Source organism: Bombus affinis, chromosome 4, assembly GCF_024516045.1.
Source record: "Bombus affinis isolate iyBomAffi1 chromosome 4, iyBomAffi1.2, whole genome shotgun sequence".
NCBI classification, from domain to species: Eukaryota; Metazoa; Arthropoda; class Insecta; order Hymenoptera; family Apidae; genus Bombus; species Bombus affinis.
Window position 1 is genome coordinate 4,984,933 of NC_066347.1, and position 14,699 is coordinate 4,999,631.

General features: G+C 34.6%; 1 protein-coding gene across 10 annotated transcripts in view; it reads right to left on the reverse strand.

Moving 5' to 3' along the window:
* LOC126915882 (phospholipid-transporting ATPase ID) overlaps positions 1-14,699 on the reverse strand; it is a 73,498-nt gene that overhangs the window by 26,884 nt on the left and 31,915 nt on the right. For 8 of the 10 annotated variants that reach the window (XM_050720996.1, XM_050720997.1, XM_050721004.1 and 5 more), the window contains one exon: positions 3,130-4,007. Coding sequence is in view for 1 of the 10 variants with exons in the window: in XM_050721007.1 (XP_050576964.1) it covers positions 3,130-3,163 (34 nt within the window). In the remaining 9 variants the exon portion in view is untranslated. Of the gene's footprint in view, positions 1-980; positions 2,754-3,129; positions 4,008-14,699 lie in introns of those variants that run through there. The other 2 variants (XM_050721007.1, XM_050720998.1) reach the window with 2 other exon arrangements.

Here is a 14,699-nt window from a genome sequence, read left to right on the forward strand (position 1 = left end):
ATATATTAAGTAATACACACAAATAATATTTTATTGGAGACCCGGGAAATCTAAAAATTATCAGGTAAATTATAAAAGAGAGCAATTTTTTTTAACAATGCTCTATACAAATAGAATGTATCAAAAATACATTTTTAATGTCAACTATTAAATATTTGAAAGAAGAGAGGTTTAATATTCCCGACATTTTTATTGAGGTCATAGTTTCAACACGTTGCGGAGTATAATAAGGAGGTAACAATATCATCCACAATCATCGACACCAATCACAAGCAAGTCATTTACGGGTAGCTTTACATTTGCTTAGGAAATTGCTAAATGGGCGCCGTCACTGGCGTCAAAGGTGCTCGAGCGATTCTGTGTCTGTTACGCCCATTTCATTTCTTTTGTATTACACCATCAATAAAATGCTAAAATAGATGGACAACTAACCTGATTTGAAAAGAATTTAATAACGCGCGTCAGACCATATTCTAAATGCACGGCTATAGACGATGAACGGACAACTATTCCGGGCGAATAATCGTCGTCTATGGAAAAAGGTAGTTTCTATTAACGCATACACGTTATATACGTGGGAAACAATGACATATATGTATGTAGACAAAAAATTATATCTATCAACGAGCTTGACAATCCTAACGACTAGGTAGGTGATACACTGTAGCCACTTAAACGTCTGCAGAGCAACGTTTCAACGACATATATATTCGCCTAAATGTATTTATCATGTATTTATCAGATGACTTGTATTCGTTGATTATCTTGATCGATTACCGGCACTACATCTGATAGGAAAATCGTCAAATCGATCGTATCGATTCCTGGTTGTTTCGTTGATTTTATACTACATAATCTATAGCTGAAACACGATGCGAGATAAACGTTTCCTAATTTCCCAGTTCGACGTTAATAAACGTTACGATCATTTTCTACGGCAGTATATGACCTTCGTTTTCTTTCTAAGGGAATCAGGTTACCTCGTTGTTTTCGCAGTCAGTGCAAGGGTACAGGCGGTCGAAGCGCCCGCGTCGACGAGGGCGACGTCGTTATAACGATCGCCGTTGATGAGAGAACATATCGAGGCCGTTTAACGTGAAATTTCGCCAAGAAAATTATTCACTTTGATTCGCGCACGGGAAAAACGTTTGAAATGTTTGCCACGGTAATCAATAGTTCAATGATGATGCTTCTTTCGAAATACATCGGAAGGAACCAACCATATAGAATTCCACACTAGAATGTCGCACAATGTCGACGATGACAGCAACGAATAGATCGAGATGCGACACGGCACTGATATACTCTTTTTACGATTTCTAGAATAAACCGATCAATCGGTGCGTGTTGGGTGGGCACCATCTATCGTTTCGATGATTGTCGAACACATCGAGCACCGCCGGTGTTCTATGTTTTTTGCCACTGTCAGCACTATCGTCACCATAACCATTATCTCTGACACCTCTTCGACTCGAATTATATGCTACTATTTACAGATTACCATATCGCGGAATACAGGAATCGAAAGTTACACGTCGTATAACCGCGTATACATCTCACGTCTCTCATGCACTGCACGAGGGTGCCGTTGCACGACGGCGTGCTTTGCACTTCGAACAGTACAACGAAGACCCGAGTCGTCGAACGAGGTATTGTTCGATGATCGTCGAGAGACTTCAAGGCGTCGTCCCTTGACGGCGCCACAAGTCACCTCGCCGGTGGTGCCGTGAACATTTCAAGGCAACAACCACCGCGTTCGTTGTTGTCGGGAAACATCCACCGCTTGGGGGTAAAGAGGATTGCTACGTTAGCGATTGCCAGAACAGTTAAATCTTTTGAATCAATGTTGGAAGTTTCAGGGCGAAACACATAGCGGAAGTTGTGTAACATGTAATAATGTTTTTACTTGTTGTAATGTGAACTAGATATCGGATGCGGTTCGTAGAGGGAGTTATCAATCATTCGATAAACTTTAAACGTCCGTGAAACGCTATTATGACAAATGTAACAATAATAACATACACTGTATCGTTTCAACAGTTGGACAAGGAGATACTTTTCTCATTAATCAAAGATTAGATTCAGATGGCACTATGCAAAAGCCTTAGATCACCTATCTTAATGATCTTATAATGGTAACTACAGTAAGCTACACTAGAACGAACGGAATTGGTCCTCGAACTACGTTCGTTATAGCATCTGTTCGTTGCAACATACATCGAAACATATGTATATATTTAGAAGTAACTCGTCCCAGGCCCACAGTTAAAAACAAGATTATCACCAGTACAACTGTTTGAACAATCGTAAAATGTAATATAAACTAAAAAATAAGTGATAAAAACAATATGAAATTTATTTATTTAATGGGAATTATAAATTGATCATTACTCGTTCATCCTGGACCACGTTAGTTTATAGTATTATTCACGATTTATTACGTTACTTAGTTGTCTTCTACGTGATAGATATTACTGAACGAGAGAAAGAGAGATTCGAACATACTCGTATCATCAGTTAGTGTTTACTCTTTACGATCGTAACGAACGCGGAGTAAAAATCTCGCCGGAGCAACCGATATTTCTTTGTGCTCGTTGTAGCATTTTTCTACATTATAGGATTCTGACGTTAGTCATGAAAGTTGTTCGTTATAGCATACCTTACTGTAATAATATTTTCGAAAATATTTCTACATATTGTTATATATAGATCTTTAGATATCCTCTTACAAATTTTTGAGACTACTTTCTCTCAGGCCTCTACTTAAAAAGTAAGTTATATGAAGAAAGGGAAAAAGAACGCAATAATGTATTGAAAGATTATACAAGAAAGATCAGATAAAGTATCAATTATTAATTCTTGGATAAAACACTTCTTGAATAGTAACAATAAATTTAGAATAACACCAACTATCTTTATATACATTTATATAAACATTTCCTTTTTTAGATGATTTAAGACTTTTACACAGTACTGTACATTTGCATCAGACTACTGTTTACAATGAGAATCATCGAGCGAATATACACAGGCTAATTACAATAAAATTGCATCAACAAGTATCACGAATTACGTGAGTTTTCCATTTATGAAGTTACCTGTATGTTAATCAATTTAATAATCACTCACCTTGCATAGGACGCGTGGCAGCGCTGCGCGACATTGTTTGTGTGGTCTGTTAGGCTGCAGCTCGGAGTTAGGCGCTTTTGGACGGAGTCTGTAGATATGTTTCGCGCGAGATGTGACGCCTGTTAAAAGTACTTCCTCAGCTCGAAGACGCTTGGCGACTGATTTTGTAAAAAATGCATCAAACTTACGGCACGTCCGCCGTGGTGTAAAAACGAGGGTAAAAAATGACCTGCTGCTCCCGTTTGACAATTGTGATATTGTTACGTGCGCTGTTACGTTGTTTCTCGCAGCTGGAGCTGTCGTTCGCGAATCGACAGTGATCCTCGCCAATGGACACCAGGAACCAGTGTATCTTCCCGATATTGCAATTAATATCGTTATACCGTTACTCCGGATGTTCGACTTCCGTGTTCCAAGAAGTTGATTATTATTATCGACAACGTGGAGATAGAGAATCGGCAATTGTTTCAATTTACGGCGAAAAAGACGAGAGAAATTGAGGCACGTATAAGATAAAGATGACGCGTAGGCGGCCGTTTCCTTCGTACGACAAGCATCAAGTGTCGGATGTCTCGATATTCGACGAGAACGTTGAGGACAATGCAGGGCAAAGAACGGTGCCCTTACGTTCAGGTCGGATATTCTGCGGCTAAATAATGGTGACAGGATATCCGGTGTGGGGGGTACGGGGGGTCCTTTGGGGGTGGCGTCCATGTGGGGTGAATGGTCACCTCCTTTCTTTCCTCTCTCCTACGACCCACCTCCTCCTCCAGGACCTCCTCGTCAGGGTGCCCCAGCTTTTGGTGTCCGAGAACACCTTCCCTGCTCGTCGCCAAGTTTCACTTACCCCCTCCCACACTGAGCTTTGCGAGCACACGCTGTAACAGAACATGACAAACCTTTAATTAGAAATCAAACTTCGATAAGTTATGTATAAGACATGCGTAAAATACAAAATTGTTATTTTTATATATAAACTATTCTGGTGGTAATGCTTTTCATTTTCACTTTTCAATTTTAATGCATCTTTAAATGCGTATATTTGAGTGAAACAGTTTTCTGCCCTTCCTAGTTCAAATTTAGTGTCTATCGTTGTAGATAAATATGCGAAAAAAATGAAGTTTCATTATTTTTCCGAGTTGTCTTTGCTTTTCTTCGTTCGACTTAAGATATTTAGTCATTATATATTTTGTAACAAGTATACATAAAAGATAAATTACATAGAGAACCTCAAATATTTTGATGTATCTTGAGAAATGAAAAAATTCTAAATGAAACATTTTCATTCAGCATTATGAGCGTGTTTCATGAGAGAAAATATAGATAAAAAGATTTGTGTATTTATTTTTAGAAGAAACATCATGACAAAATAGACATACGTATGCAACGATCAAGTATGATACATAACAAATCATGATGGTCCTTGAATAATCAATTTGCTTTGGACAAACGAAACCAATTTGCAATCAGATAATATTGTTGTGCACCACCTGTACAGTTATTGTAGTATTTTCCCTGTTATTAAATGTGGCATTGAAAATGTTTGAATAAATCGATTCAAAGTGGTATTCTCTTATCACGGAATCTTTGTCCTATAACACTATTCAACTAAATATCACCCAGAAATACTCCATTGATATATTTTATATTTACGGTGAGGTCACTTCCTGTTTCCATGAATAATTTTAATTCATCTCAATGGTTGAATTCTATAATTTTATCAATATAATAAATTTTATTTTAATGAGAAACTGTACCTGTCCCGAAAAGTACAGCTTGACTGTAAGTGCAGAATTAAGAATTATTGAATCGCACTTTATTCTGTTTCATCATTTTACACTATAGCAAGAGGAAAGCAAAATAGCGACGTGAACAAGAGTTAGGTAAACTAAGTAAAGTACTTGGTACGAAGAATCTATAACTTGTATCACTTTCATCATCGCCAGTACATTTTTAAGCAACCACGCAATTCGTGCAGCAAGTGGGATATGAAATCCGAAGGGCAATGGGTCAGAACTACACACAGCTGATCCATAAGAACCAACGAGCTTAGCGGTCAATCGAAGCAAAGTCGCGACGTCCGCGATCTTATTCCGTATGCATGTATCCTTGGATTCAAACAGTAAAGTTTTTCATATCTGACGTGTTCGTACATAACGAAGAGTTGCATTAATAAAGCAGGGAACTTTTTTCACGTTATAAGTTTATTAGAAATCACGATGAAACACGCCTACTATAACAACTTCACATTATCATTTTCTCTTGAATAATACCTAACGTTTCTTTTTCTTTAAAGTACATGGTCGTAGCTGAATCATAAAGGATAACGACACAATTTAATTTAAATTTGAATTAGATCGCTTAATTTGAAATATTTAATTTTGATATGTTTTATTTTACGTTTCACGTGATAAATGCCATTGATGGTCTTTGTTAGATATAATACAAATTACAACGCAATTCAGACTAAAGTTAGATTACTTAATTTATAATAAATATTTGATTTTAGCAATTTAGTATTTTATATTTTACGTGAGACGTGTCATGAATGACATTTATTACATAAAATTAGAGTATAAATATAATATAAATAAAAATTGAGTAACTTGACTCAAATCGACGATTCGTCAATAATTCAAGGATATTAATTAAACATTATTTGCACTTGAGGGAAGTTTCAAAGGTATATGAAAAAATGATGCGATAATATTCAACAGCAGGGAGTTCCGACAGTGTTAAATTCTTCATAGTTCCATTTCCGTTTCGCCTGGTGGTTTCACCCGATATCGAACCGAACAACGCGTGCTCTGCTCGCCCGCTTGAAAATCATTCCACCTTCCGTAAATATCATAGGTTACCTTTACCAGTGATTCATCGAAACACCAGTTGATTGGAATCAACGCGTTGAATGGTACGATCAGCAACCGAATTACAGTAATCTTTGGGCACATTTTGATTTAAAAGGAAACGCTATAAACAGTATATGTACGTATAACATCGTACAAGTAACAGAATGGCTCATAAAATGAAGTTTGATAAATCAACCAACTGTTAGACTCTAACTAATATGTAGTTACAAATATGTAGAACTAGTTTTATCGTTATAGAATCATCGACTTTTTAATATGCCCTTTATAATACACTTAGATCATATTTTCAGAATGTTATGGCTATATGGAGTATAAAAGGCACAAAAAAAATATTTCTAAACTCTGTCTTTCGAAGGTGAAAGGTCCAGCAAAAATTAGCCAGTGAAGTGCCAGAGCACTTTCGTACTAACTTTCGTACAAAGTTCTATTAAATATAATTTGTCTCATTTTTATCATAAAAACGACACGATTACATATAATATAAGGTCTTAGTTATTTTTAATAGACTAAAGAAAATTATAGAAAACGAAAATACCAGAATAGCTTCAAAAGCTACACCTATATGCCATACTAAATACAAATTTTATTGTACGTACACTGTGAGTCACTTTTACGAATAATAGATGTCACCTACCCCTGTTCTTCTAGATCAGAATATCTTCAGGATCACCGTTCCTGTACAAAAAATTACAAAGCTCTGGTTCTACGAAACAATGTGACCAAGATTACTCTTCTTGAGGCGCTGCGTCGGTCGCTCGGAACATCGGTTTAAGGGATGACGATTTCGATATTAAAAGCTTTACATTGTAACGGTGACAGAAGTGTAACGTTAGCGGATCGCACCTATCGCTATTAACAAGAGCGAAATCATGCTACTAGCGACACTGACCGTCGACCTACATGGAGAGTTCTTCATTGACGAGCATTTTTCATTCCCACTGTATTTGTGACCCCGATAAAACGGTACTGTAGGGGCAATCCTACGGGCTCACAAACACGCAACAATCACAACCCTATCGACTGAAAGCGGCGTTAATCGACCTTTAACTGTAGCCTTTGTCGGCCTATTTCCGAAATTCTACAATGCTCGGCAAATATTCGCACGAAAACCTCATGCTTTTCTTCCTATTTTTATCCTTCCTTCGCTGTTTAAAAATACTTTTTACGTAGTTATTTATAGCGAGCCATTAGAAGGATGAAATTACCCGTGCAACTCGTCCTTTATTGTAGAACTAATGTGAAAGGGAACTGTAGGGAGTTCAAGCTTTCAAAGGGTGTAGATATTTATCAACTACAACTTGTTTCAAAAGTTACTTAAATGAATATTTTTTGCCGCTTTCATACATGCTTTTATTACACGTTATAGAAACTGCAAATAAAGCTTCGTATTTCGTAATTGAAACATTAATAGTTTCGATTACTAACAGCACGTACTATCTCGATATGAAACTGAACAAAAATTGAGATCTTGATAAGTTAATAATTGTGTGATTATAATTTTTAGATAAATCTATTTGTGTAATTTTGTATTATACCATCTTTTGAGATAATAATACGAGTCATACGTATCATAGAAATATGACAAGTATGAGATATATAAATATAAAAGATATAAAATATACTGAACAAATAATAAAGAAATATAGATGTCATATAATAGCGTCTATTTTATAATCGATAGATTCCGCTCTTTATACTTATAGTCATTAGCCTACAACCTACGACATTATAACTTTCGTCTTTACTCTATTTTACACGATTGTGCGACATAATAAAAAAAAGCTTAGTGTTATTAACATCATTAACGCTTTTCATGTTACGGGCATCAATCTTTTGTTTGAAATTTTATCTCTAATTTTGAAAATAGTTCGAAATCGAATAATTAGCTTAGAAAGGTAGTGGAGGGAAGCTCTCTTTGAGAAAACATCGAGTCTGTACGCTATTTCGGGGATTTGTTTGATGTTCGTGTCACAGGTTGTTTGCGATGACGTTCGAAGGTTTTAGCTATCGGCATGAATGAGAGTTTAACGTATGCTTTATCCTCCCTGGGATGTTAATTGAGTTAACGCCGTATACGCTGTGTGCGGAATGTAATCTGCAACTTGAGGCTTTGCGAGCGTTGCAACAGATTTTAGCGTGGCCGAGTAACACTCTAAACACGAGGAATTTACTCTTCTACGACTTTCAACTTTATATTTCTCTTAACTGCAATTTTCAAAGGTATACTTATGAATATTAACTTAGTGCTCGGCAAACTAACTAACTGAATTTCATCATTTCAAAAGATAACACTGCAAGTTGCACATACATTTGTGGTTATTAAGTTATACATCGCCATAAGTACAACTTCAAATTACGACAAAGATGAAAATTCCTACAGTTTCATTGACTTCGCTTTGCAGTTGTGCATTGAAAAAAGAATATCTGAAATATGTATCTAGGCGTTAACAAGAAGTTATTAAACAAACATTATGTTTATAAAATAGCGTAGAAAGTAAATAAATAAAAGATTAAATAACCAGTATCAATTTTTTCAAATATGAAATAACAAGAGTTACGAGTTAACAATAAAAAAGAAGACACGAAAGGAAATCCGTAAAAGTTATTTCAATCAGACGTCGTCAAGTTCTGAAGAAGTTACGTATACCTTCGAAGTTAAGTACGAAGTATGCAACTTTGCATTATTTAAATCTGGTCGTATGAAAACAAATAATAAGTTTGCAGGACTGTAAGGTGGCCACGTATTATTAGTAGCAGTCGTAAGAAATTATGGAATTGGATCAATACTGACGCTCTTTCTTTGGGTGGTCAAACGTTTGAAATCGCGTACGAATTGACGTATTTCACAGAAATAACGAAAAATCAATAGGTTTTTAATAGGGTCGTGGCTAAAACATAATCATAGAGTGTGCCAATTTGTCAACGATTTCCACGAACACCGATATAATTTAGTGGAATAAATGGGAAGGACGATGAAATCGACACGATAACGAGATTAACAATATACAGATGAGCGAACAAAGGAATTAGCAATTTTAGATTAATCGTTCGATGCAGACAGACTTAATTTGTAATACTAAAAAGTACTGGAGTATAATAATACGTACACCTTTTTATACCATGCATAAGCATACAGTCGTAATAGTTCGATGTAGAATTATTTTAAACACATAGAAACCAGTGAACATTTGCACGAGGCTAAAAAATTGAGATTATTCTTAGACAAATTTATAATGCTTATCAGTTATCGTTATCATTACGCTACCGTTCATATTTATTATGACGACGCAAAATATCGATGGGCTAGTTACTGCGATAATTGAAATTTAAGATATCATAGTCAATGCACGATGAAAATTGTGTTAATTATTTGAACGACAAGTCCATCCAGTAATAACAACTACGTAATTCCTAATTTATGTTTTCTAATCAAACTGGCCTATGATTTATAATTAGGAGTAGCTATAGAAAATCAAGAAGAACTTTAAAGAAAATATATTCTTAGAAAAGGATTGAATTTCGTAGATATTGAACACAGAGAAGACTAACATTTTTCTTTGTATCGTAATGCATCTTTCAACGATATATACATACATGTCAAAGCTCGCGTATGTATGTGTATGATACTTTAATCAGGGAATCAAACGCAACGTTAATCTCCGACGAATGTAATCTGTGACAATGAAAAATTTCAAGTGAAATTTATATTAAATGATTTATGTATAAACAATGACGACATTAATAGTAATCAAAGAAACGATTATATTGACCAGTGAAGATCAAGAACGTAATGTCACAATAAAGATAAATTAAATCATACGATAGATTACACCGAGAGTAGAACAAATAAAAAAGTCGCATATGCAGACGATATATACTTGAAAAATGCACTGTCCATATGAGATACAGAGGTCGTCAAGGGGTTAATTTAGATACACAACAGTACCATATACGATGTTGTTTCAGCTCGCGCTTGCTCAAAGAAATCAATTTAGTTCTGTTTCAGTGCTCTCTTGTTTTAAATCGACACAGCGCAGCGTCCCTGTTCCAATCGTTAAAATGCGAAGGGAAGAAAAGAAAAAAAAGCATTCGACGTCAACTTCATAATAATTTTTTAATAATAGTTTTACTCAATTAATAATCGTATAATAAAGGCAAGTGATAAGGAAAAGCTGGAACAAATAGAGTTCTTTGTGTCACGTGTATTTTAAACGCACGGGTATTAATGTGTCAGTATTTTAGTTCGTGCAATTTTTAGTACGCGAGTACTCGGGTAGTGAAGTATATTTAGCAAAGCGAAATACACGTGTAGACGATAGTCTATATTATTGTAGCGATCTGTTTATACATTCTAATTCATTCCACAGAAACAAGAGAAATATAACTTTTTGTGAGATCGAGTTCAAGACCGTATGTAAGAATTATAAATTATAATAAAGTTTGGTTTTTTCATAATTAATTGCATTTTCTCCTTTTCTGTTCCGTACATAAGTACATGCATATATATGACCATATAATTGGAATCCATACAACGAATATTTTATGTGTAAAAGCATTTATGAACATGGGTTTTTAATGTTTCCGATATTCTTATCCGATATTCCATTCAATCGTTTTCGATTCGTAACTACGAAGATCGCAGAAAAGGAATAACCCATTAAACAACTAATTTAAAAGAATTTTATCAATCCTAAATTAACTTCGCTATTGACAAAAATTAATCGTATCTACCAATTACTATATGTATACACGTTCCTCGGTTGACGCACATAATCCATCACTGCTCATACATTATCAATCATAGCCAGGCTAACACAAGCCATAAAACGAAACACAAGAATTTCAAATTTCCCGTCATCGTAGTCGAATAACCACGGTGTTTGTCGAACACGAGTCGCTAAAACAAATAAGAAGGGGGAAAAAAGAATTGTATTATTTCTGTAAGGCACATCGCCACTGCAAATGTTTGATGACGATAAGGAGCAAAGGTATCTCACGTCGCTGCAAATATCATAACGCGAAACACTTTGGGTTGTAAAACAGTCGAGATAACGTTTAACGCTCGGTAAACGCTCAGTCATCGTTTATCGTTTCAAAAAGGTGACCAATAATTTGTATCTTCTTCATGTCAGCCACCACGTTCTCCGCAAGTTCAAACAATTTACCTTTCACCCTTCGCAAAACGTATCGTCATGCCAGTAGCAGTTTTTCTTTGAAGACTACGTGTTATGTATATCGTTTCGAGTTTTCCTGTAGCGTTTTGTATTCTTATTCTTGCGATTGCGTTATCTTGCTAACTTAAATTTTACAGATATCGTGCGAGATTTTGTATCTTATTTTTCGTCGAGAGGTTTCGAACGTGACGTTCTACGCAAACATCTTTTAGATAGCCTCGTACATGTTGATACGTTTAGAATTGATACGTGAGAAACTGCTATATTTTAAAGGTACTAATATTGTTTGTGATGAATTTTTTTACCATTTATACGATGCTTTATAGGATGTGTATATAGCATATAGGGTTCATATTTTCGTGAACTAAAAACTAAAATATGAAATTCGAGTAGAGATTTGTTTCATTCATTAAATAAATAGATAATGTTACAGATTACAGAATCGTTTCTTTCGTTTATTTTGGTCACAATGCTTATCTTATATTTAGTCATTACCATAATACATATCGCATATTCGCTTCCCATTAGTGATTTAACAAAGAACAATTATATTATCTACATTACAACATATCTTTATTATTATAAATAATGACTATGTATCTATTTGTACTGTTTAGATCTAAACTTATTAATTTGGTCTATGAAACTAATAATTTTTCATTCACTACATATCAAAGTGGTACTTCGTCATCAATTTTTCTATTTTGTTTGACGATATGCGATAATTATGAATTACGTTTTTCCAAATAAAATTTTTCATTGCTATAGAAATTTTCACTGCATAGATCAAAGTTGCTGTATCTCTTAAACGCATGACGATATTTTTGTACGATATTTCAATGCCACACCCTCTCCATAAGATTGAAAATTCTCGTCATTAAATAAATTTTTAAAAAGTGATTTCCAAAACTATCTTCCTAAAATTGCGATCTGATAAAATTTCAAACAAAATTTAATACCACTAGTTCCAATTATACTGATACAGTAAGATAAAAGTAGTAAAATTCGAAAAATCTATCCTTCAATAAAATATAAAATTGTAAAATATACAAAAATTTGTAAAGGCTGATACCTTCCATTGTATTTATCATACAGCGAAAGTATTTAGCGAAATTCGAAAATCAAGCTCAATTATTACTAAAAAAAATGACTTACTATTTGATAAAAAAAAAGAAATAAATAAGTAAGAATATTACAATTATATACTTTCAAACTTTTTACTTGTTTAAAAAAATTGTATGAAATACGCGATCGTACACAGGAACGAATCCACCACCTGTTTGCTGACGCGTGCATACAGCTGAATCGACACTCCACGTTTTACCTCTAATTTTAGAGACTTGTACATGGTCACATAAAAAAGATTCACTGAAATCATATTTTAACACTATTGAAATAAATGTACAAAAGTTAAGCATATATCTATAGAAAAAAATAGATTTCTCGTTAACACCTTATTGGTAGTATTTTTAAGAAATGAGTTCGAAAGTTCATACTCTTGAAATAGCAAGAACCAACGCATTTTCAATATTTACATACCACGGTATAATTATTTCAGAATAATTACGTTATAGTTACAGGATTACGAGGATCGCTAATTGGAGTTCGCCGTAGATAACATAAGTTTTAGTTAGAATAACGACAGGTAATCATTAATCATTTAACTGTTTCTGTGCAGTTGTAAGTCGTGCCCCGGATATTATAAACATTATTATAATTTTGTTCTCACAAACTTACATATAAGCTTTTCGTTAAAATAAATCATAACTCTATCAAACCAGAAGACCAACATTCTTCTATTCTTTCGTCGGAATCAAGAGCTAAGAAACATGTATAATTTTATGATTCTATTTCTTGAATACGATTTCGTTTAACACAGAGTCCATAAAAAAATTGAAACTTGCACAAGAAGTGGCAACTAGAAGAATTTGCGGCGACCAGACCATAAAACCAATAAAACAACAATGTGTATCTGACGAATCAGACACGTGTTCTAGCAATTCAGCACGTACAATTGATCGTAACATCTTCAAGCGCTGGTATAAATGACTAATATGCCTAGAACGACCATGATCCCGAGTTGATATTGTCCGATTTTGCAACTATCGGGTCAGAAATAATTTCTGGTTCGGAGACGAATGGTCTGAAATTGATCTCGACGCGGTTCGCGACTTCTCGCTTTTGTACTCCGATCTTTTTCACGCGCTGTTCCCAAAAAAACGAGAGGCAGCAGAGTTGAACAAGAAGGAACAACCAACGAGTAGAGTATATTTTGCTATGCCATACAAGACGTTTCCAGAGGGTTGGAAACAGAAACGTTTCTAGAGGATTGGGGGTTTGAGACGAAGGGGAAGTAGAGATAATGAAAGAAGCAACTTAACGAGTATACAGAAACAACGAAGAATGGCCAACGGAGAAAACATTTCAGAAAATGTCTCGATAGCTAGGTGACTCACTTCCTTCTACATGATGGATGAATAATCATTCTAAACTTCTCCTCTAATGAAATGATATTTTAATATTGCGACTTGATACGATCAACGCGCTTCGTTTGAAATGAGAAAAAAAAATAACAGTGCGTTGGATGGAGAGCTCGATGTAGGTCTATTTATAGTTTCCGTGATTAATCACGTAATTGGAAAATGTCTGGTAATTTGATCTTTCTTTCGTTTCTTATAAGTAGACTACAGATATTTACGCAAATTCGCGTATTCTTACGAATGTATTGTAACTGGCTTAGCTGTTCTCATTGGCTATATATGTGAATATATATGTATGATTAATATGAAGGAAAATGAGATCTACATTTCGATATATATTTAAATTTGACTTTATTACTTTTGTGGCAAACTCACTTCACACCTTTCACGAATAAAGATGTTTCCATTAACGATATTTCAGAATTTGAAAAGAAGACATTCGAAAAGATACAAAGGCGAAAAATAGGTGATGAAATGAGAATAGTAGGATTAAAAAAAAATAGAATCTAGAAAATTGTTTTATTTATAAAATATTGTGAAGAACGCTTTACTTGGGATATTTTATATATTTTTGCATATTATATGTATTCCATGCACATTTGTATCTTTGATATACGCTTACGATATACGAATTGTAAGCGAAGAAATAATTAAACGAAAAGTTAGATTAAAATCAAGACTGAAGTGGTATAAAACGAAAATACGCTCGCCTTAGCAGCAAATGTTTTACCAGTTTCATCGCGAAACAAAAGTATTCCCTCCGTATGACGGAAGCTCATTTGGAAAACACAGCCAGTACGCACGATGCATACATTCATGATATCACGATTGGCCGATTGCCAACCGTATCTATACACTGTCTACTTTTACTCGAATTTATCGTATTTTTCAACAGTGATCCACGATCGTTCTGGCTACATCGCTTTTTTCTTCTCAATCTTTTCACGTTCTTCTTTTATTCGATTATTCGAAAAATTTGTAGTTCCATTGTTTACTCGAAACGAGGTCGACAGAGGATTATTTATAAAAATCCGGAAAGATTATTA